This window comes from Salmo salar, chromosome 21 (genome assembly GCF_965601325.2).
Source record: "Salmo salar chromosome 21, fSalSal1, whole genome shotgun sequence".
Taxonomy (NCBI): Eukaryota; Metazoa; Chordata; class Actinopteri; order Salmoniformes; family Salmonidae; genus Salmo; species Salmo salar.
This window is the reverse complement of record NC_138311.1, coordinates 34,971,073-34,995,000: the sequence shown is the minus strand read 5'-3', so window position 1 is coordinate 34,995,000 and position 23,928 is coordinate 34,971,073. Positions and strand designations below refer to the sequence as shown.

The following is a 23,928-nucleotide window of genomic DNA, read 5'->3' as shown; positions in this document are numbered from 1 at the left end:
TCCAAACCAGAAAGTGGAAGTAGCGTTGTTTGGCAATGCATATCCGTGCATATCTGCGCTATGTTGCTATTTTGTAGAAAGCCCTTGTTGATACTAGCGAGATGGCCACAGCTAGGTAACTACCTAGAAAGATGACGAAGAAACAATTTAATTCACTCTCCACAATCCCATACTGCCAGTGCCAGTCCATAGCCAAATGAATAGCCAAATGGTCCCGTGTGGCTCAGTTGGTAGAGCATGGCGCATGCAACGCCAGGGTTGTTTGTTTGATTCCCATGGGAGACCAATACAAAAATGTTTCCACTCACTACTGTAAGTTTCTCTGGATAAGAGCGTCTTCTAAATGACAAATGGAAATGTTTAGCTAGCTAGCTATTGTTAGCATACTCGCTATTTAGCACAATATAGCTAGCTAAGGACACTGGGTTGTGCCATGATGGAGATCTTTGTAGGCTATACTCGGCCTTGTCTCAGGATGGTAAATTGGTGGTTGAAGATATCCCTCTAGTGGTGTGGGGGCTGTGCTTTGGCAAAGTGGGTGGGGTTATATCCTGCCTGTTTGGCCCTGTCCAGGGGTATCGTCGGACGGGGCCACAGTGTCTCCCGACCCCTCCTGTCTCAGCCTCCAGTATTTATGCTGCAATAGTTTATATGTCGGGGGGCTAGGGTCAGTCTGTTATATCTGGAGTATTTCTCCTGTCTTATCCGGTGTCCTGTGTGAATTTAAGTATGCTCTCTCTAATTCTCTCTCTCTTTTTCTCTCTTTCTTTCTCTCCTTCTTTCTTTCTTCCTTTCTCTCTCTCTCTCAGAGGACCTGAGCCCTAGGACCATGCCTCAGGACTACCTGGCCTGATGACTCCTTGCTGTCCCCAGTCCACCTGGTCGTGCTGCTGCTCCAGTTTCAATTGTTCTGCCTGCGGCTATGGAACCCTGACCTGTTCACCGGACATGCTACCTGTCCCAGACATGCTGTTTTCAACTCTCTAGAGACAGCAGGAGTGGTAGAGATACTCTGAATGATCGGCTATGAAAAGCCAACTGACATTTACTCTTGAGGTGCTGACCTGTTGCACCCTCTACAACCACTGTGATTATCATTATTTGACCCTGCTGGTCATCTATGAATATTTGAACATCTTGGCCATGTTCTGTTATAATCTCCACCCGGCACAGCCAGAAGAGGACTGGCCACCCCTCATAGCCTGGTTCCTCTCTAGGTTTCTTCCTAGGTTCTGGCCTTTCTAGGGAGTTTTTCCTTGCCACTGTGCTTCTACACCTGCATTGCTTGCTGTTTGGGGTTTTAGGCTGGGTTTCTGTACATCACTTTGTGACATCAGCTGATGTAAGAAGGGCTTTATAAATACATTTGATTTGACTGCACTAACTCAGCAGCTAACACAGGCAGCTGTTTCATGGAAACTAGCTAATCCATTGTGATTTAATTATAATGTCAATACTAGCTACAGTGGTTAGCTAGCTTGGTGGAAGTATTTTGTGTCGTGTGCATTGCATCTATGCACTTAGCTAGCTACCATCCCATAGCCTTCATTGTATATGAAGTGTGACTGGCTCATCAAGGGATGAACAAAGAAAATGCTCTCGTTTCTTTTTTTGTTGGCTCCTCCACATGGGGGCTTGTGCTCTCTGATTGGATAAAAGTCAAGTTGTTGGCCACTGACGAGTATTGTGATTCTACCAGTAGAATCGGTATGTTTGTCGCTACCGGGTTGGCATGCAGCAGGTACCGCTTTTGTTCTAGGAAGAGAAGGAACGGCCTCCCACTGTGATAAGGGGCGACACCTTCTCTGAACAGGGCCATGAAAATTAACAATGCATTATCCCCCATTAACAATGCATTATCTCCAATCCCTCCAGGACACCTACAACACCCAATGTCACAGGAGGGCCAAAAAGATAATCAAGGACAGCAACCACCCGAGCCACGGCCTGTTCACCCCGCTACCATCCAGAAGGCGAGGTCAGTACAGGTGCATCAAAGCTGGGACCGAGAGACTGAAAAACAGCTTCTATCTCAAGGCCATCAGACTGTTAAATAGCCATCACTAGCCAGCTACAATTTGTTTACTCAATCCTGTACCTTAGAGGCTGCTGCCCTATATACATAGACATGGAATCACTGGTCACTTTAATATTGTTTACATACTGCTTTACTCATTTCATATGTATATACCGTATTCTATTCTACTGTATTTTAGTCAATGCCACTCTGACATTGCTCGTCCTAATATTTATATATTTCTTAATTCCATTCTTTTACCTTTAGATTTGTGTGTATTGTTGTGACTTGTTAGATACTACTGCACTGTTGGAGCTAGGAACACAAGCATTTCGCTACACCCGCAATAACATCTGCTAAATATATGTGACCAATCAAATGTGATTACATTTGTTAAGTACCTATCGGCAGTCTATCGATAGTGAGACTTTTGTGGGTTACATGCTTTAGTGGTTAGGTTGAAGATGATTAAATTTAATTAAATTGCATTCCTTTCAATTCAAATAACTTTACTGACCTAATAGGTCGTTAGAAGTAATAAGTCAGTAATAAATTGCCAAGCAAAGTAGTCTTTCATTGCCACCCAGCACATCACTCCTGAATCTGTCCACATTCTGTAGGCCCTATAGAGTTTATACCCTGCATCTCTCCACAGTAAATCCTAATTTAACGAGTCATGATGTAGTGTAACCCAATCTCTTGCTGATCTGGCCTGTCTCTGGCCTGGTCTATCGGGGCGACACCTCCTCTGAAGAGGGCCATGAAAAGCTCCATTAACCATCCATTAGCTCATTATCTCCAATCCCCACTGCCTATACTATCCTCCACCATAGCACCCACCGTCGGGTGTTTATCCCATCACCATGGTTATCGTCGCGGGAGCTAGCCCACGGTGTCTTGTCTGAGATCTAGACCGGAGCTAGAGACATAGGGAGCTGTTATGATTAGATTCTAGAATGGGGGGGGGGGTGAGAGAGAGAGAGAGAGAGAGAGAGAGAGAGAGAGAGAGAGAGAGAGAGAGAGAGAGAGAGAGAGAGAGAGAGAGAGAGAGAGAGAGAAAGACATGCTAAGGCTACACACAAGATACACAGTGAACCTTTGAAGCTAGTTTACTTATGTGGAGGCGATGATGTCTGTCTAAGATTCATATTATCCTCACCAGGATAGGATTTAACATGGATTATGTGTGTGTGAGGGAGACAGAGTCAGAATTGGAGCGAGAAATGGAAAGATGGAGACTAGTGATAGAGGCAGTGAGTGTGTGTGTTTTTGGTTTTCCTACCTTTGTCCGTACTCACAAGGATGGTAAAATTAAAATTAGCAGGACATTTCGCCTGTCTCCACAGGAAAAAGGCTATTTTAGGCTTAGGGGTTAGAATGATGGTTAGGTTTAGCAGTTAAGATAAGGGTTAAGCTAACTGGACTGTTTAGCTACTGGACTCTTAAGCTAGGACAGATTTAAATATGTTCTGGGATTCATCTGATAATATTGAGGAGTTTCCACATCAGTCACTGGGTTCGTTAATAAGTGCATCGACAACGTTGTCCCCAGAGTGACCATACATACAGTGCATATCCCAACCAGAAGCCATGGATTACAGGCAACATCCGCACTGAGCTAAAGGCTAGAGCTGACGCTTTCAAGGAGCGGGAACCTAATCCGGACGCTTATAAGAAATCCCGCTAAGACCTTCAACGAGCCATCAAACAGGCAATACAGGACTAAGATCAAATCCTACTACGCCGGCTCTGATGTTCGTCAGATGTGGCAGGGCTTGCAAACTATCACGGATTACAAAAAGGTAAACACAGCCGCGAGATGCCCAGTGACACGAGCCTACCAGATGAGCTAAATGCCTTTTATGCTCGGGCTGAGGCAAGAAACACTGAACCATGCATGAGAGCACCAGCTATTCCGGACGACTGTGTGATCTCGCTCTCCTTGGCCGATGTGAGAAACATTCACAAGGCCCCGGGGCCAGATGGATTACCAAGATGTGTACTTATGCGCTGATCAGCTGGCAAGTGTCTTCACTGACATTTTTAACCTCTCCCTGACCCTGTCTGTAATACCTACAGGTTTCAAGCAGACCCTGTGCCCAAGAATGCCAAGGTAACCTGTCTAAATGACTATTGCCACGTAGTACTCACATCTGTAAACATGAAATACTTAGAAAGGCTGGTCATGGCTCACATCAACACCATCATCCCAGACACCCTGGACCCACTCCAATTCGCATACCGCCCCAACAGATCCACAGAAAATGCAATCTCCATTGCACTCCACACTGCCCTCTCCCACCTGGATAAGAGGGACACCTATGTGAGAACGTTGTGCATTGACTACAGCTTAGTGTTCAACACCATAGTGCCCTCCAAGCTCATCACTAAGCTCAGGACCTGGGGACTGAACACCTCCCACCTCTACAACTGGATCCTAGACTTCCTGACGGACCGTCTCATGGTAAGTGGTACCGATGCACCAAGTCTGGAACCAACAGGACCCTGAACAGCTTCTACCCCCAAGCCATAAGACTGCTAAATAGTTAACCAAATAGCTGCCTGGACTATCTGCGTTGACCCCTCTTTGACTCATCACATACACTGCTGCTACTGTTTATTATCTATCCTGTTGCCTAGTCACTTTAGCCCTACCTATTTGTACATATCTACCTCAATTACATCGTACCCCTGCACATCAACTCAGTACTGGTACTCCGTGTATATACAGTGAGGGGAAAAAAGTATTTGATCCCCTGCTGATTTTGTACGTTTGCCCATTTACAAAGAAATGATCAGTCTATAATTTGAATGGTAGGTTTATTTGAACAGTGAGAGACAGAATAACAACAACAAAAAATCCAGAAAAACGCATGTCAAAAATGTTATAAAATGATTTGCATTTTAAATGAGGGAAATAAGTATTTGACCCCTCTGCAAAACATGACTTAGTACTTGGTGGCAAAACCCTTGTTGGCAATCACAGAGGTCAGACGTTTCTTGTAGTTGGCCACCAGGTTTGCACACATCTCAGGAGGGATTTTTCCCACTCCTCTTTGCAGATCTTCTCCAAGTCATTAAGGTTTCGAGGCTGACGTTCGGCAACTCGAACCTTCAGCTCCCTCCACAGATTTTCTATGGGATTAAGGTCTGGAGACTGGCTAGGCCACTCCAGGACCTTAATGTGCTTGTTCTTGAGCCACTCCTTTGTTGCCTTAGCCGTGTGTTTTGGGTCATTGTCATGCTGGAATACCCATCCACGACCCATTTTCAATGCCCTGGCTGAGGGAAGGAGGTTCTCACCCAAGATTTGACAGTACATGGCCCCGTCCATCGTCCCTTTGATGCGGTGAAGTTGTCCTGTCCCCTTAGCAGAAAAACACCCCCAAAGCATAATGTTTCCACCTCCATGTTTGACGGTGGAGATGGTGTTCTTGGGGTCATCCGGCAGCATTCCTCCTCCTCCAAACACGGCGAGTTGAGTTGATGCCAAAGAGCTCCATTTTGGTCTCATCTGACCACAACACTTTCACCAGTTGTCCTCTGAATCATTCAGATGTTCATTGGCAAACTTCAGATAGGCATGTATATGTATTCTTGAGCAGGGGGACCTTGCGGGCGCTGCAGGATTTCAGTCCTTCACGGCGTAGTGTGTTACCAATTGTTTTCTTGGTGACTATGGTCCCAGCTGCCTTGAGATCATTGACAAGATCCTCCCGTGTAGTTCTGGGCTGATTCCTCACCGTTCTCATGATCATTGCAACCCCACGAGGTGAGATCTTGCATGGAGCCCCAGGCCGAGGGATATTGACAGTTCTTTTGTGTTTCTTCCATTTGCGATTAATCGCACCAAATGTTCTCACCTTCTCACCAAGCTGCTTGGCGATGGTCTTGTAGCCCATTCCAGCCTTGTGTTGGACTACAATCTTGTCCCTGACATCATTGGAGAGCTCTTTGGTCTTGGCCATGGTGGAGAGTTTGGAATCTGATTGATTGATTGCTTCTGTGGACAGGTGTCTTTTTTACAGGTAACAAGCTGTGGTTAGGAGCACTCCCTTTAAGAGTGTGCTCCTAATCTCAGCTTGTTACCTGTATAAAAGACACCTGGGAGCCAGACATCTTTCTGATTGAGAGGGGGTCAAATACTTATTTCCCTCATTAAAATGCAACTCAATTTATAAAATTTTTGACATGGGTTTTTCTGGATATTTTTGTTATTCTGTCTCTCACTGTTCAAATAAACCTACCATTAAAAGTATAGACTGATCCTTTCTTTATCAGTGGGCAAACGTACAAAATCAGTAGGGGATCAAATACTTTTTCCCCCACTGTAGCCATGGTATGGTTTCTCATTGTGTATTTATTCCTTGTGTTATTATCTTTCTATTATTTTTATATTTTTATCTCTGCATTGCTGGGTAGGGCCTGTAAGTAAGCATTTCACTGTTAGTCTACACCTGTTGTTTATGAAGCATGTGACACATAACATTTGATTTGGTGTAAAGGTTAGATTTAGGTTTAGGGTAAATAGGATTTTGAAGGGGAATCAAGTGTTTGGTCACCACAAATAGTATAGTAAAACAAACGTGTGTGAGTGAGAGTGAGAGAAATAGGCGCAGAGAAAGAGGAACAGAGAGAGGGGGAGAGAAGATTTGTGAGTGTGTCAGCTGTGGGTTTTGACAGTTCTCTGCTGTGGGTTTTGACAGTTCTCTGCTGTGGTTTATGACAGTTCTCTGCTGTGGTTTATGACAGTTCTCTGCTGTGGTTTAGGACAGTCCTCTGCTGTGGTTTAGGACAGTCCTCTGCTGTGGTTTTTGACAGTTCTCTGCTGTGGTTTATGACAGTTCTCTGCTGTGGGTTTTTGGGACAGTTCTCTGCTGTGGTTTATGACAGTTCTCTGCTGTGGTTTTTGACAGTTCTCTGCTGTGGTTTATGACAGTTCTCTGCTGTGGTTTATGACAGTTCTCTGCTGTGGTTTTTGACAGTTCTCAGGTGTGGTTTTTGACAGTTCTCAGGTGTGGTTTTTAACAGTTCTCAGGTGTGGTCCGTACACATACAGGACAGACTCTCCCTCCAACACCCCATCCCTGGCTGCATTCCTGGGAGTGTGTGTGTGTGTGTGTGTGTGTGTGTGTGTGTGTGTGTGTGTGTGTGTGTGTGTGTGTGTGTGTGTGTGTGTGTGTGTGTGTACGTGCGCGTGTGTCTGACAGGACATCCCTGGGAGGGGACAGAGAAATAAATGGAAGTAGGTACAATAGTGGATCCTGGCAGTCAGATCCTGGCAGGGAAAGAACAGTGGTGGGGCTGATCTGGTCTGGGACTGAGAGTCGTAAACATAGGATCACACACACTGGGAGGGAGGTGGCTCTTTAGGAACCAGGGAACCGGATCTCTGACATCACAGCACATCACCTGTGGCGGTCGGTATCGTTTAAGATGAGGGAGTACGCAAATGTATTTTATGAGTATGGCCTTATTTCTGTTACAGCATATTGGATGACTGTCATTCACATTCCAATCACCCAGCTCAATGTAACATAGGCTACTACATGATACTTGAATTTCCCTATACCCATCACCTAGCCTATGAATGAAAGTTTACAACGTAGGTGCATAGATAGGTTGAGAGAATTTTTTGTAATCAAGGTGACAGTAACACATTCAATACCACCTTGCACACTCTTGCCTGCATCTATAGCTGGTCTAGGGTGTACTCATTAGTCCAACAGTGCAAACAAGGGTTTCTATTGGAGAAATGCAGGTATGTTTATACCTGTTTCGTTCCGTTTACTACGGTTTAAGAAATGGTTTTCAACAGAATTGGCTGAATTTATACACACCTGATCGCACGCAAACACACAGTTTACTTTCATAGCAGCCACATGATCACTTTGCCCCTTGTAATTCCTTCTCGCATCTACACGCTCTCCTCCTCTCTCACCATTTCCCTTCGCTTGTGGACTTCAGTTAACAACACATCCGCTGCCTGTGACAAGGTAAACGACCTTTCCAAGCCAAACCTTCATATTATAACCGCTAACCGCTACACACAGCATACATCATTGTCACCATATTATCTGAAGTCATAGTAAACATAGCTAATAGAACTAACGCATTAGTAAACCCGCTACAATCATGCAGTAGTGTACAGTCAGCAGAGCAAGCACTTTAGCAGTTACACCGGCGTCCCCGGTGGTAATAAATGAATAAAACCAAAAGCTTACCTTGACTTGGAAGAGCTCCAATTTTGGATAGCCATAGCCAGCTAGCTAACATTGCTTCCCTCTCTGTTTGAGCTGGGTGTTTGAGTAGGCCAAACATCGCTAGCTCTCCCTCTCTCTCATGCTTCTCCTTCATTTTTGAAGAAATGTATTTGTTAAAAACTGTTCAATATTGTCTTTCTCTCTCTTTGAGTCAACTACACACCACATTTTATTCACTGCAGTGCTAGCTAGCTGTAGCTTATGCTTTCTGTACTATTGCTACCCGACAGAGTGCTGCTGAGGCCACTGTAGACCATTGCAAAACGTGGTGTTTTAATCAATAATTTGGTGAAGTGAATATATTTTGTATAGATTTAAAATCAACATTTTTATTTATATGTTTCACTATATATTAAAAAAAAATGAAATTCACTATGGTCCTGCCCTTCCTCCTCTGAGGAGCCTCCACTTATCACACACACACACACACTGAGGGAGAGTCTGGCAATATGATGTAGTTACAGAATGTGTATGGATGCCTTGAAACAATGCCAGAAATGCCCTCCTCTGCTGTTTAGAATAGAATGGGAGGCTGCAGTGCAGTCTCGTTTCTTGCCCATTCCTCAGAACAGGCCAATAAAACCACTAGAACTGACTATTACAATCTGAAACATAAATAACCAAGGAGAAAAATGCTACCATCAGATACATAACATCACCAAAACATTCAGGCAACATTCGTCACTAGCTGAAGCGGATGACTTTCTTACATTTCTGTATGGTTCCCATTTCCTCAAAAACCTCCCCTGGGAATCATTATGAAATCAATCAGGCTATTTCTAGAGACAGCCTAAAAAGGGCTCCTCTGGTCTGGGTGAGTTGAGCTCTGAGGTCCTGAAGGCAGAATGGTAATGTTGCTGAAGTGTCCTCCTCTACTTTCGGCTATCTGATTCGACCCATAGGACCTTTTAAGGCTAAACACTTTTAGGACCCTCATAACATCAAAGAGTAAGGAAGATCTCCTTCTGTGTACACACACTCATTCACACAGTTAAACACATTTCGAAGGCAACTACTTAAGGCTAATTTGAGAGAAACTATATATTTTATCCAAATATAGTCCTCTCCTTCATCCCAGTGCAACTTCACAATGTTGATATACCCAGCAATGTTGACGTTACCCGTTGATATTATATCTATAAACAACAGAGTGAGTGACCAAACCTAACAGACCAGTTTGGGTGAAGATACTAGCCTACTGTTCCAATGTTCACTCAATTCAACTGTAAGCACTTTGTGTGGCCCAGTGCTTGTCTGTGTGTGTTTGCAGTGAGTGGACAGAGCAGTAGGGTCAATAGCTGTGTGTGTGTGTAAGGGAAAAATCTTCACAAGTTACATATCAGGATATTATTTATGACAATATATAGTATCGTTTTGACAATATAGCAATATTATTTTTGCACTAGTTGGCTATACCTGCAACAAAACTCAGTATTTTTCCTTCATTTGTGTAGCTTTTCTCCATCCTCTTTTTAAATAGGGAGCCAATTTGTTTTCAGCACTTTTATTTACATGACTGATCAAAGCCATGAGTAAACATGGTGAGAAATATGTTTGGAATATTGAATGGCAATACACATAGAATCGCAATGCATATTGTGTCGGCACCTAAGTATCATGATAATATCGTATTGTGAGGTCCCTGGCAATTCTCAGCCCTGGTGTGTGTGTGTGTTAACTGTGAGTAATGTTATCAGTGTGTGAACCCAGTCAGACAGTAGTAGAGCAATTGTCACCTCTAGTTATAGCTAGCAGTCCTCTGGCCCCCCTGCTGTGGCAGTCGCCCAGGGCCACGGATCAATCTCAGTCAGAGTGGAACTCAATGCCAGGGAAATGGGGGCAGCGGGTTAAAAGGGCACCTACATCAGATTCAGGCCACATAATGTGGTATTGCATACCAGCATCAGTCTGTACACAGGTCCTAACATGTAGGAACCGTGTAGACGGAATCTTTTGGTTTTAGGCAGATATGAAACTGCGCTTGGGACTTTTCCTAAGTTTAGTAAGAACAACTGTGTGAGTGTGTATACTTGTGATACCTGACAGTGCTATCCTGTAGTGACTCGTTCTCTAGGTACAATATTACAGCCGATTCATGATGTCATCACAGGTAAAGGTGCAACCACAATCAAGGGATTTCCCATGCAAAATAACAAAGCACACTATGGAATTGATACTTCCTCCACCAGTCATCAGTGTAGCCTGTCACCTATAGGTAGCCTTATCCCTTCCCCAGACTTGGTTATAGTGGTGCTGTACATATAAAGAAACACTGCTTCTGACTGATTGACTGACAACAGATGAGTAGCTAAAGGCCTGTTTGTTGCCTCTGGTGTGTGTCTGTGGGGATAAGGATGATGGAATGTTGCCAACTGTAATTTAGTATCAGAAATTCAGAATGTGTACGATGGACTGGAAGTCCCCACCTACTGCTTCCAAACCCATGCACTCTTTAGGCCTAATACAATTATTTATTTTCCAATCCAGTTTCTCTATTCTACAGTGATGTGTATCACATAAAGTAGAGTTACTGTCTAATTATGTGTGCAGTCCTAAAAACATGCAGACAGGGTAGTCACACAGATTGGGAATTACTGTCAAACTCATTGACACACCTTATTAGGCTATAACCTACTGAAATGGCTGACAGGTCAATGGTGAATTGCTGTAGTGCTCAGTCATGCATGGCCCAACCAATCTAGAGTACAAAATAATGAAGTTCATAGTGTGACTGTTGGTTGACACAATGCAAACTTTATTGTCCAGTACATTGGCGAAATTGCCACGGGGGATGGGGTGACACATCCGCCCAATAATTTCTGGGAGGAGTTGGGGGCCCATTGGAGGTTGGCCCCTCAGATAGCATATGAACACATCATAAGAAATGGCAGAATGTGTAGAATTGTAGGAAATTAGCTTTAAAGGAGAAATGTTACAACCAAATCTCTATTTTGATGTAAATGGCATGTTGTAGAAGGGTCCAAACAACTTTGTGATTTCACATGTTTTAGAGAAACTGAAAAAACATTAACAGAATCTCCAAAAACAGTTTTCATTCTTTATCCGTAATGTTATATTCCCTTTTACGCGACTCGAGCGGTTCCATTTACCATGCAGCCTGCTGCTACAGGTAACTGCCAAAATAAACGAAACACCAACACACTGTATAATGCCTTAATAGGGAGTTGAGCCACCACGAGCCGTCAGAACAACTTCAATGCGTGTTGGCATAGATTCTAGAAGTGTGGAAGCACCCCATGCTTTCAATATTCTTTGTATTAAAGGTTGACACAGGAGTGAATATTAATTCCTGTCGTGTCTTGTCCTGTCAATTATTTTACCCATACTGTCCTGATCCCACAACCGTTCTATAAGCCCGGAGCTTTCCTGTCCCATCGCAATAAAAATAACTCTGTCCTGTCCCATGCTCATTTATATGTCCAGATCTCTGAAATAACTCATTCCTAGCTGCATGTGTTTTAATTACAAACAATAGCTGAATATGAAACCCCACTTCAAGTCTCAGAGCGAGTGACGTCACTGATTGAAACGCTATTAGCGCGCACCAACGCTAACTAACTAGCCATTTCACATCGGTTACATCTGTCTGTCCCCGCTCTGCAACAGCATCACATTAGTGGAAACGAATACTGTTCTCAGGGCAAGCCTTGTTGTAGCTAGATATGTTCGAGCCGCATTAGGGACAATTTTAGCTAACTCTATTCCTAACCTTAACCTAATTGTCCTAACCTGCCACGTCAATTCTCCTAACCTGCTACGAAAAGTAACTTCTGCTAGTCAAAGATTGACGTTGAGATCAGTCTTGGTTTCCACTAATGCGATACAGCCACTCGCGTGTGAGTAGCCATAGCAACTGCTTTGTGGCTGCTGCTCAGCGCTTAGGAGACAGTTACCTGTACACAGCTGATAACCACATTACGAGATTTGGGGAATGAAGGCAGTGGGAGCACTGTTCCCGTGTCAACCTCTACTTTTTATCCCTCATTTACTCAAGTGTTTCCTTTATTTTGGCAGTTATCTGTAAAATAGAGAGAGGTATTGCTCGAGTCGCAACAAAATTGAATATAACGCTGCAGAAGTTTGGAATTACACAATTTCATGTGTACAACATCTAAAGACCTACATCACTATACTGAGAGCTTTGCTGTTTCTAAAAGGATGTTTTTGGAGCCTTTGTTCATGCTTTTTTTCGGGGACCCCATACTACTGTACACAACGAGGATGATGAAGTGATTTGCTGTTTAGTGTAAGTTTCTCTGAAACGTGAAATCATAATAAAGTTGTCTCGACCCTTCAATAACTTGTTTTTTATGTATTTTTTTTTACCTTTATTTAACTAGGCATATAACATGCCATTTACAGATTATTTTTTTTTAGATTTGGTTGTAAAAAAATAAGATTTAAATACATTGAATGACCTGGTATGATGGTGCATTGATCAGTTATACAGTTTAAAGAGTTATTTTTGTGGTTTTACCCGAAGTCAACCTTTAAAGTAACTATCCAGTTTTTCCAGATTCTATGAAATATGAACTATAATTCATTATAATATGAGTGAAATAGTTTTATTTCCAAAAAAGGGTCATTAAGTATATTAAAAGGCAGCTTTTCTTTGTTGGAATGGTGTGGGCATACCCCAACATTAGAACGGTGTGGGTGTATACAGGTCATAAAAAATATTAATGCGAGTAGACCACTGATTGGCCAGCTCCCTCTTTGAGGAAATAGCAAGCATTTTTTAAACAGTCTGTTTAAGATACAAGTTTGAGGTGGGGTTTTTAAAGTGTTTTCTCCAATTTATCCTTTGGCCACAAATACGAGTATAGGATGATTCAACAACATTATTTGGGTATGAGTTAACATAACTTTTAAACGTGAGATTTTCCCTGGAAAGTTACTTTAATACAACAAAATGTTCTCTCAACCTCGTGGCAAAATGTGTAAAGTAGCAGGAAATGAGCCTTAAAACAGCAAAAAGTTCTCGAATCCTCATTGAAAAATATGAAATATAGTATGAGATGAGCTATAAAACAGCACATTTTTTCTCTGCCCCATTACAAACTGTGTAGAGTTGCAGGAAAATAGCTTTAAAACGGCTAAATGTTCTTTCAGACTCATGACAAAATGTTAAGAATAGCATTATAAAACTACAAATGTTCTATCTGCCCCATGTGTTAAAAAGCAGGAAGTTAGTTATTTGCCAAAAAAGAAGAAAGAGAATTCCTAACATATATATTTTTGGTGACATTGCACTTATACCTTATACTGTGTTTTCTAAATACCCCTCCATATAAAAAAGTTTTCAAAAAAATAAAGCTCCCCTGACCTCCATCTACTGTTCATCCTCCCCAATATCTACACCATAATTTTGCCCTAGGTCCTGCATAGGCTGCGGTCAGTGTGAAACCGAAAACAAGATTGTATGGTTCTGGGAAATAATATGGGGATTTCCACGACATCTTTTGGACACAAGTACACAGCGTGATATTCAGCTATTGTTTGTAATTAACATACAGCCAGAGGTAGCCTATTGTTGGAACGGTATGCCCAAGCTATCTATAATGCCCCATTATGTCGTTGCCTCTACGCACCATACTGAACATCTGGCCCAAAGCGTATTCTACGCATCTAGAAGGGAAAGCTCAGTCGTGCGCCAGGCACAGCATGTCCATTGTCTGTCTATAAAATTCTCAATCATGTTCATTTTTGTGGAATGGAATGGAAACATATTGTTAATTCAAACAAACTCCACACAGCAAGTTATCTTCGCTTATACAGAATACAACACCATTCCTCTCAATACCTAATTTCCCAAATCCATGCACTTTGTCGGGAACCCTGGGCGCAGGAGCGGAAGAGATTCAGAAAAATTATACAGTGTTTTCTATTCTTACCTCCTTCCACTGTATCTGATAAGTCAAAGTTAGATGCTGTCCTAGGGAATTCTTTGAGTTTCCTGGCGCTGAGGTTAAAAAACCCGGAGTTCGCTCCTTCTTCCAACGCTCTTTCCAAGCCGCGGTTAGTTGGCACGTTATTGCCGCTAATGTTACTTTGTATAGAGGCAGATGCGAGCTGGGAATGTGGACGAGGGTCTGGTCCCAACGTCGCCATATTCGCCTCACCTTTATTGCAAATGAAATGCTCTACGACGATTGTATCCAGGCACAAACTAAGGGAGAGACTTCAACGGTGCGCGAATTTCCTCTTCGACTGCCTCCGCTCCCATGCGGCTGCGCAATTCACTGTACTACAATGAACTGTAGCCAGGCCAACGGCATACTGGTAGATTAGGATTTTGCGACCCCTGCTGACTATAGGCCTACATACAACTGACATAGTTTCCCTTCAAGACCTAGAGCTACTTGTATGACACAAATGTCTGTACCGTAGGCTACATCTGTAATATATGTAGTTCATATAAACTGAGTGACACAAAACAGATATTGAGAATGCAGTCACAGTGGCTATGGATTTTGAATGATTAATAAGCCTGCATAACAACTTCTAACTCAATTACAGAAAAACATTTATATCATACATTTCATATCACATCTTGAATGATAATTCCTAGAGTTCAATGGGTCTACAAATGAGTAGTCTAGCCTGTTGATAGAGAGTAATATTTACTGTTCATTTTGAATAGTTTGTTAACGTTTGTTTATTACCTATTTCACTTGGCTTTGGCAATGTAAACATATGTTTCCCATGCCAATAAAGCCCTTTGAATTGAATTGAGAGAGGGGGGGCTCACTACCAATGAGAATGCTGAGTCGACCGCTTGAATAACCTTGCATCAGCAGATATGCTGTTTGCTGATCACTGATCACACTATGGAGGCTGCACACACACATAGAGAGAGAGAGAGTGAAAGAGAGACAGGGAGACGAGAGGTAGAGAATGAGAGATGCCTTCAGATACATACAGTAACAGAAAGAAAAGAGTGAGTGAGGTGGAGTGTCAGACTATGATACATGTATCGTCTCTGGTGCCATCTGGAGCAGGTAAAAGCCTCTTGGATTCTATTTCAGATTAACCCAGCTCAACAAATAGCCTATAATTCTGCTATTCCCAATATCCATGACAGTATTACTATTTCTTTCAGCGCCTGAAAAGTCAGTCCATATCTTCATGTCACTTTTTTGTCACTTTCATCCCCTCACTTCATATTTTACTACTAGCAGAACATGTGTACAAGAAAAATAAAATTATACTTTTTTAGTATCATACTTCCCCAATCTGTTCAAGCTGCATTGTGTTGTGACACACAATTGTTAGGTTGGTTCAATAGGCTTAAGGCTGGTTTCTACAACATCTCCTTTATGCTGGACAAGACATTACTTCCCACTGAGGGGAACCTAACAGGAATAAAAAGCAGAAAAAAAAGTATTGTTGATCTCAACATTAATAAGCAAGACTACTACATAGGGATTAGGTTAAATCTATTTATTTGTGAATGATAACTCAATCCTCACCAGAGATTTGTGAGATGTTGGGATGAGTATTATAACACTTTTCAGGTCAAACATAATATGTAGTAATTATAAGACACTACTTGGAGTTCTAAGACACTACTTGGAGTTTGAGCCTTTGACCTTTGATAAAACATTAATTACACAAAGACATAAGAGCTCACTCGCTAATTTAACTTGGACTGCTGAACTGGAGCAGTAGACTAGTGCACATTTTTAAACAAGATATTAAAAGAGCTCAGTTATCTAAACTTGTCATTCACTGACGTGTGGTTATAAGAGCACTTATAACAACAGAATGAGACCCCCAACATTAAATGTTGGATGTAAAGATATCCGACCCACTTCTTGCTCAACAAGTTCACAATTTTACAGCTGTATGATTTTACACGTCACATGACAAAAAGACTCACGTTCGACCATGTCCTCTGTTTTGGGATTATACAAAATGGTGAGTACTTTACAGTTGGATAGAATATTAAATTGTTTCAGAGATTCTGTAAAGAATCACATTTGTGATTGTTCCTATGGTTTCAATACTACTTGCTGCAGGTGTACATGTATCTTAACTTTTTTTTTTATCTCAGCAATCTACACACAATACTCCATAATAATAAAGTGAAAAGTTTTTTTGACATTTTTGCAAATGTATAAAAAAACAAAAACAGAAAACCTTATTTACATAAGTATTCAGACCCTTTGCTATGAGACTCGAAATTGAGCTCAGGTGCATCCTGTTTTCATTGATCATCCTTGAGATGTTTCTACAACTTCATTGGAGTCCACCTGTGGTAAATTCAATTGATTGGGCACGATTTGGAAAGGCACACACCTGTCTATATAAGGTCCCACAGTTGACAGAGCATGTCAGAGCAAAAACCAAGCCAGGAGGTTGAAGGAATTGTCCGAGGAATTGTCCGAGGCACAGATTGTGTCGAGGCACAGATCTGGGGAAGGGTACCAAAAAATGTCTGCAGCACTGAAGGTCCCCAAGAACACAGTGGCCTCCATCATCCTTAAATTAAGAAGTTTGGTACCACCAAGACTCTTCCTAGAGCTGGCCGCCCAGCCAAACTGAGCAATCGGGGGAGAAGGGCCTTGGTCAGGGAGGTGACCAAGAACCTGATGGTCACTCTGACAGAGCTCTGGAGTTTCTCTGTGGAGATGAGAGAACCTTCCAGAAGGACAACCATCTCTGTAGTACTCCACCAATCAGGCCTTTATAGTAGAGTGACCAGACGGAAGCCACTCCTCAGTAAAAGGCACATGACAGCATGCTTGGGGTTTGCCAAAAGGCACCTAAACTCTCAGACCATGAGAAAGAAGATTATCTGGTCTGATGAAACCAAGATTTAATTCTTTGGCCTGAATGCCAAGCGTCACGTCTGGTGGAAACCTGGCACCATCCCTACGGTATAGCATGGTGGTTGCAGCATCATGCTGTGGGGATGTTTTTCAGTAGCAGGGACTGGGAGACTAGTCAGGATCCAGGCAAAGATGAACGGAGATCCTTGATGAAAACCCACTCCAGAGTGCTCAGGACCTCAGACTGGGGTGAAGGTTCACCTTCCAACAGGAAAACTACCCTAAGCACACAAGCCAAGATAACGCAGGAGTGGCTTCGGGACAAGTCTCTGAATGCCTTGAACCCAATCGAACATCTCTGGAGAGACCTGAAAATAGCTGTGCAGCGACGCTCCCCGTCCAACCTGACAGAGCTTGAGAGGATCAGCAGAGAAGAATGGGAAAAACTCTCCAAATACAGGTGTGCCAAGCTTGTAGCGTCATACCCAAGAAGACTCAATGCTGTAATCGCTGCCAAAGGTGCTTCAACAAAGTACTGAGTAAAGGGTCTGAATACTTATGTAAATGTGATATTGAAGTTTTTTTAAATTATATGTTAGCAATAATATCTAAAAACCTGTTTTTGCTTTCTCATTATGGGGTATTGTGTATAAATTGATGAGGAAAATAAACAATTCAATCCATTTTAGAATAAGGCTTTAATGTAACAAAATGTGGAAAAAGTCAAGGGGTCTGAGTACTTTCCGAAGACACTGTATATACTGTATAGGCTTGACATGCCCATTGATATATTGTTTATTTGCAATATTCTAATATAATAATATTGTTTGTTTATGGATTCAGGAGATTATTATTAGACAAATTCTGTATTTGTTTGAGGAGCTCTACAAAGTCAATGTCCTCCTTCAAACAGTGATCTCTCACATGCACTTGACTGTACAACTCTAATATGGCCTCACATGATATCAAAAAGGTTGGTGTTCATGTGAAAATATCCCCTTCACAATAGAGATACCTATGGTTATAATATGAATATATTCTATAACTTCCTATTGTATCTACCTTTATGGGAAGGTGTCATAAGAAGTAGCTTACTACTGCAACTGGTGATGACTGACTGAAACTGCTAGGGACGCTTGCTCATCTGTCGAATTAACTTGTAATGTTGGAGATGAGGATATATCTTCTGTACATACTAATGCAAACAATGCCATCATGCAAATTTCACAGTGTACTGTACATTTCATACACACAAAAAGCTCATTCATCTCAAATTTTGTGCACAAATTAGTTTACACCCTGAGCATTTATCCTTTGCCAAGATCATCCCTCCACCTGACAGGTGTGGCATATCAAGAAGCTGATTAAACAGCATGATCATTTCACAGTTGCACCTTGTGCTGGGGACAATAAAGGGCCACTCTAAAATGTGTAGTTTCAACTTTTCCTGGAAGTTGAAAATGTCCCAGTTCTGCATACTCACCAGATACAGTATGTCACCTATTGAGCATGTTTGGGATGCTCTGAATTGACAAGTACGACACCGTGTTCCAGTTCCCGTCAATATCCAGCAACTTCGCACAGCCATTGAAGAGGAGTGGGACTACATTCCACAGGCCACAATCAACAGCCCTATGTGAAGGAGATGTGTCGCGCTGCATGAGGCAAATGGTGATCACACCAGACACTGACTGGTTTTCTGATCCACACCCCTACTTTTTTTAAAGGTATCTGTGACCAACAGATGCATATATGTATTCCCAGTAAAATCCATAGATTAAGGCCTAATTTATTTATTTCAATTGACTGATTTCTCTATATTAACTTTATATGAAATTGTTGCATGGCGCGTACATTTTTTTGTTCAATATACATTTGCATATTTTCTGCTGATAGTTTTCAGTTTTCATTCAGCAAGTACAAGAGAAGTTGTTTTGAAGGAAGTTGAGATATACTGTAACTGTGTTCACAGAAAATCTCTCTCTATGTGTGCATGTGGTCAGTCGTGGTGGCACTGCCTCTCCTCTACGGAGGGACACTGTCCCGACATCACCTTATCTAAGCCCACCACACAGACACTGGACTGAGACAGCAAACCTGAACCTATAGGGGAGGGTCCGGGTGGGCATCTCATCTCGGTGGAGGCTCCGGTGCGGGACGCAGACCCCGCTCAGCTTGAGGCTCCCCCCACTTCGGTGGCGCCTCTGGTACAGGGATCGTCGCGGAGGACTCCGGACCGTAGATCGTTGTCACGGACTCCAGACAGTAGATCGTCATCGCGGACTCCGGACCGTAGATCACTGCTGGAGGAACCGAACCACCGATCGTCGCCGGAGGCTCCGGCCTGGGAACCCTTGCTGGGGGCTCCTGACTGGGGACCGTCGCTGGAGGCTCCGGACCGTCGCTGGGAGCTCCGGACCGGGGACCGTCGCTGGAGACTCCGGACCGCGGACCGTCGCTGGAGACTCCGGACTGCGGACCGTCGCTGGAGACTCCGGACCTTGGCTTGGCGCTGGAGGCTTCGGACCATGGATCGTTGCTGGAGGCTTCGGGCCATGGATCATCCCTGGAGGCTTCGGGCCATGGATCATCCCTGGAGGCTTCGGGCCATGGATCATCACTGGAGGCTTCGGGCCATGGATCATCACTGGAGGCTCCGCGCCATGGATTATCACTGGAGGCTTCGTGCCATGGATCATCTCTACAGGCTCCGGGCCATGGATCATCCCTACAGGCTTCTTGCCATGGATTATCCCTACAGACTCCAGGCCATGGATTATCTCTGGAGGCTTCGTGCCATGGATCATCCCTACAGGCTCCGGGCCATGGATCATCACTGGAGGCTTCTTTCGTGGAACTGGAATAGGTCTCACCGGACTAGAGAACGTCGCTGAGAGTTCTGAACTAGGGAACGTCACTGGAGGCCGGGTTCCCGGAGCAGGCACAGGGTATACTGGGCCGTGAAGACGCACTGGAGGTCTGGAGCTTATGGCTGGCACAACCCGTCCTGGCTGGATAACCTCCGTAGACCGACAAGCGCGAGGCGTTGTGACAGGTCGCACAGGTTTGTGTTGGCGAACTGGGGTTACCGTGCGTAGAGCTGGCGCAGGATAACCTGGACCGAGAAGACGCACCGGAGACCAGGAACGCTGAGCAGGCATACTCCTTCCTGGCTCAATGCCAAATCTAGCACAGCACCTGTGAGTTGCTTTCACCGAGCGCACCGGGCTGTAGCTGCGCACTGGCGACACAGTGTGTATCTCAGCATAACATGGTGCTTGCTCGATCACTCACCCCCCACAGTAAGCATGGGGAGTTGGCACAGGTCTCCAACCTGACTTTGCCAATCTCCCCGTGTGTCTCTCGCACTTGTCTCGCCGTTGGTATCGTGCCTCCTCTCGTCGCCGCTCTGCTCTCGCTGCCTCCACCTGTTCCCATGGAAGGCGATCCCATCCAGCCTGGATCTCCTCCCATGTCCAGGATCCCTTGCCGTCCAGAACTTCCTCCCAGGTCCATTCTTTTCCACGCTGCTTGGTCCTTTTATGGTGGGTTATTCTGTCACGGTTGTCCAAAGGAGCGGACCAAGGTGCAGCGTGTTTGTAGTTCTACATTTTATTAAATCCGTGAAACCTTGCAAAACATAAATAACAGAATTTGACAAAACATCAAACCGTGAAGCAGAGATAAACAAACACTACTCTAAATATAATAACCCACAAAAACAGGAAGAAAAAAACCCTACTTAAATATGATCTCCAATCAGAGGTAACGAGGACCAGCTGCCTCCAATTGGAGATCAACCCAAACAACCCCAACAGAAAAACTAGAACTTAAACATAGAAATAGAAAACATAGAAAAACACAAAACACCCCCTGTCATGCCCTGACCTACTCTACTATAGAAAATGACATCTTACTAGGGTCAGGACGTGACAGTGTCTTTGGGGGGTGGATGCAGGTTTTGGCCCCTGAGTCCCTGTATGGTTCCCCATGGCCCCACAGCTCTTCTGACTCAGACCCCCTCCAAGGCCTACAGCACCATGTCCACCACTATGAAATGAGCATTCTCCTACACACCAGGCATGAAGCATAATGTCACACAGAGAGTTATATGCTTCACAAATCATTAATAAACATATTTTTTAGAGAGGGTGGGAAAAGGGTTGTAAGGACCAGTTATAACACACAATATGGAAACACTAGCTGGAGTGGTCTATTATCTTGTCCAGATAACAGCCAGACTTGAAGATGTCTGCGGAGCACTGTGTAATATCACTTGACTGTTTATCCTTGATAGGCACTGAAAACTTCAAATGCACAATGTGTGTGGCTGTTCTCCCTTCTTTTCATAAGCTATTTCACATACAGTACACCAGTCTGTATCTGTAAAGATGTATAAAGTCTGCCATATCAGGACAGCTGAAAAGGTTACCTAATTGTGGATGGGCACAATTGTTCCCTTCAGGGCCCCCAAAGCTCTGGCCCATGGGAGTCCCTGAAGGGAACATGGAGCCTGCTGGTAAGCAGGTGGTTCAGGTTGGCCAAGAGGGAGACACAGCGTGGCTTATTTGACTGAGTTATAATGGGACAGTAACAGGGGTTTGACTCTGCCTCTATACCACCAGTTGACTTCTCTGCTACCAGTGTTGGGGGCTCATTAAGATGAAGGTGATATCGGTCAAATGTTGATGGGGGGGTCACTACTAAGACCCAGAGGTGTCTCAATAGTAGAGGGCGACACAGACAGCCCTGTATCCCCATGCCACGATAAGGACTTCTTCTTGTGGCAGATGACGGGGCTACTTCTAGTAAGGGGATATTAGTCATCACCTGGGGACAGCAGAGAGGGGTCCTGCTGCCTGTTTGAGTAGCTCCCTGGTGCTTCATTACTCTTATAGTGTCCTTCATCATCATCATCATCATCATGAGAGGACTGCCGTATCTGCTCTTTGGGGGGGGGGGGGTACTGTCACGCCCTGACCTTAGAGTCTGTTTTATTCTCTATTTGGTTAGGTCAGGGTGTGACTTGGGTGGGCAAATCTATGTTTATATTTCTTTGTTGACCTAGTATGGTTCCCAATCAGAGGCAGCTGTTTATCGTTGTCTCTGATTGGGGATCATACTTAGGCAGCCCTTTTTCCCACCTGAGATTGTGGGATCTTGTTTTTTCATTGTGCTGTCTAGCCCTGCAGAACGTTACATTCTGTTTTGTTGGTGTTCATTATTAAAGGCAATGATATACGCCTACCACGCTGCACCTTGGTCTCCTCATTCAAACGACTTGCGTAACAGTTCCTAGCTCCAACAGTGCAGTAATATATAACAATGTACAACATTACACACAAATCTAAAAAGTAAAACAATGGAATTAAGAAATATAGAAATATTAGGACAAGCAATGTCGGAGTCCTGAGTATAAATATATATATACAGTACCAGTCAAAAGTTTGGACACACCTACTCATTCAAGGGTTTTTCTTAATTTTTTTCTACATTGTAGAATAATAGTGAAGACATCAAAACTATGAAATAACACATATGGAATCATGTAGTAACCAAAAAAGTGTTAAACAAATCAAAATATATTTTAGATTCTTCAAAGTAGCCACCCTTTGCCTTGAGGACAGCTTTGCACACTCTTGGCATTCTCTCATACCTCTTCACCTAGAATGCTTTTCCAACAGTCTTGAAGGAGATCCCACATATGCTGAGCACTTGTTGGCTGCTTTTCCTTCACTCTGCGGTCCAACTCATCCCAAACCATCTCAATTGGATTGAGGTCGGGTGATTGTGGAGGCCAGGTCACTTGATGCAGCACTCCATCATTCTCCTTCTTGGTCAAATAGCCCTTACACAGCCTGGAGGTGTGTTGGGTCATTGTCTTGTTGAAAAACAAATGATAGTCCCACTAAGCGCAAACCAGATGGGATGGCGTATCGGTGCAGAATGCTGTGGTAGCCACTGTCATGACTGTCCTGTGAGGATCAGAATGAGTCAGATCCGACTGGCGGGGGTTGACAGTAATAAGGCCTCTCTCTCTCCCACAGAGGGGGATGGAGCTGCTGGATGGTCAACAGTTCACACCCTGTTGTAAATTACAGGAGAAGGAGACTTTCTTTCCCCCCTCCAGTATTTAACCCAAGGAATGTAAATGTTCTTTGTTAACAGACTTTTCCCGACGAAATTCTAACACGGTCAAATGTGAATACTGGAACAATAATGATTTATTTATTCGTTTATTATTATATACACATAATTTCCCCCCCCCCCCTTTTCTCCTTCAGTTCGTGGTATCCAATTGGTAGTTACAATCTTGTCTCATCTATCCAACTCCCGTATGGACTCGGGAGAGGCGAAGGTCAAGAGCAGTGCTTCCCCGAAACACAACCAAACTAAGCCGCACTGCTTCTTGACACAATGCCCACTTAACCCAGAATCCAGCTGCACCAATATGTCGGAGGAAACACCGTACACCTGAAGGCCGTGTCAGCGTGCACTGCGCCTAGCCCGCCACAGGAGTTACTAGTGCGCGATAGAACAAGGACATCCCTGCCGGCCAAATCCTCCCCAAACCTGAACGACGCTGGGCCAATTGTGCGCCGCCCCATCGGTCTCCCGGTCGCGGCCGGCTGCGACAGAGCCTGGACTCGAATCCAGAATCTCTAGTGACACAGCTAACACAGTGATGCAGTGCCTTAGACCACTGTGCCACTCAGGAGGCCCGAAACAATAATTGATACATAAGAATGTGGGGAATTGTCAGTGGGGAGCTGTAGAAAACTGATGTTATATTGGTTTTCATTTTGTGATGTCATAAAAATTGTATGGACAAAATACTGTAACTTGGAAAGTA

The 23,928-nt window shown here is 43.7% G+C and overlaps 1 protein-coding gene across 1 annotated transcript in view; it reads right to left on the bottom strand.

The window, feature by feature from the left end:
• Window positions 1-14,555, bottom strand: part of LOC106582244 (leucine-rich repeat and calponin homology domain-containing protein 1) — a 100,426-nt gene extending 85,871 nt beyond the window's left edge. Inside the window, exon 1 of the mRNA XM_082966899.1 lies at window positions 14,196-14,555. Within this exon, the coding sequence (XP_082823025.1) occupies window positions 14,196-14,412 (217 nt within the window). The 5' untranslated portion in view covers window positions 14,413-14,555. The remainder of the gene's footprint in view (window positions 1-14,195) is intronic.
• Between the last annotated feature and the right edge of the window lie 9,373 nt (window positions 14,556-23,928).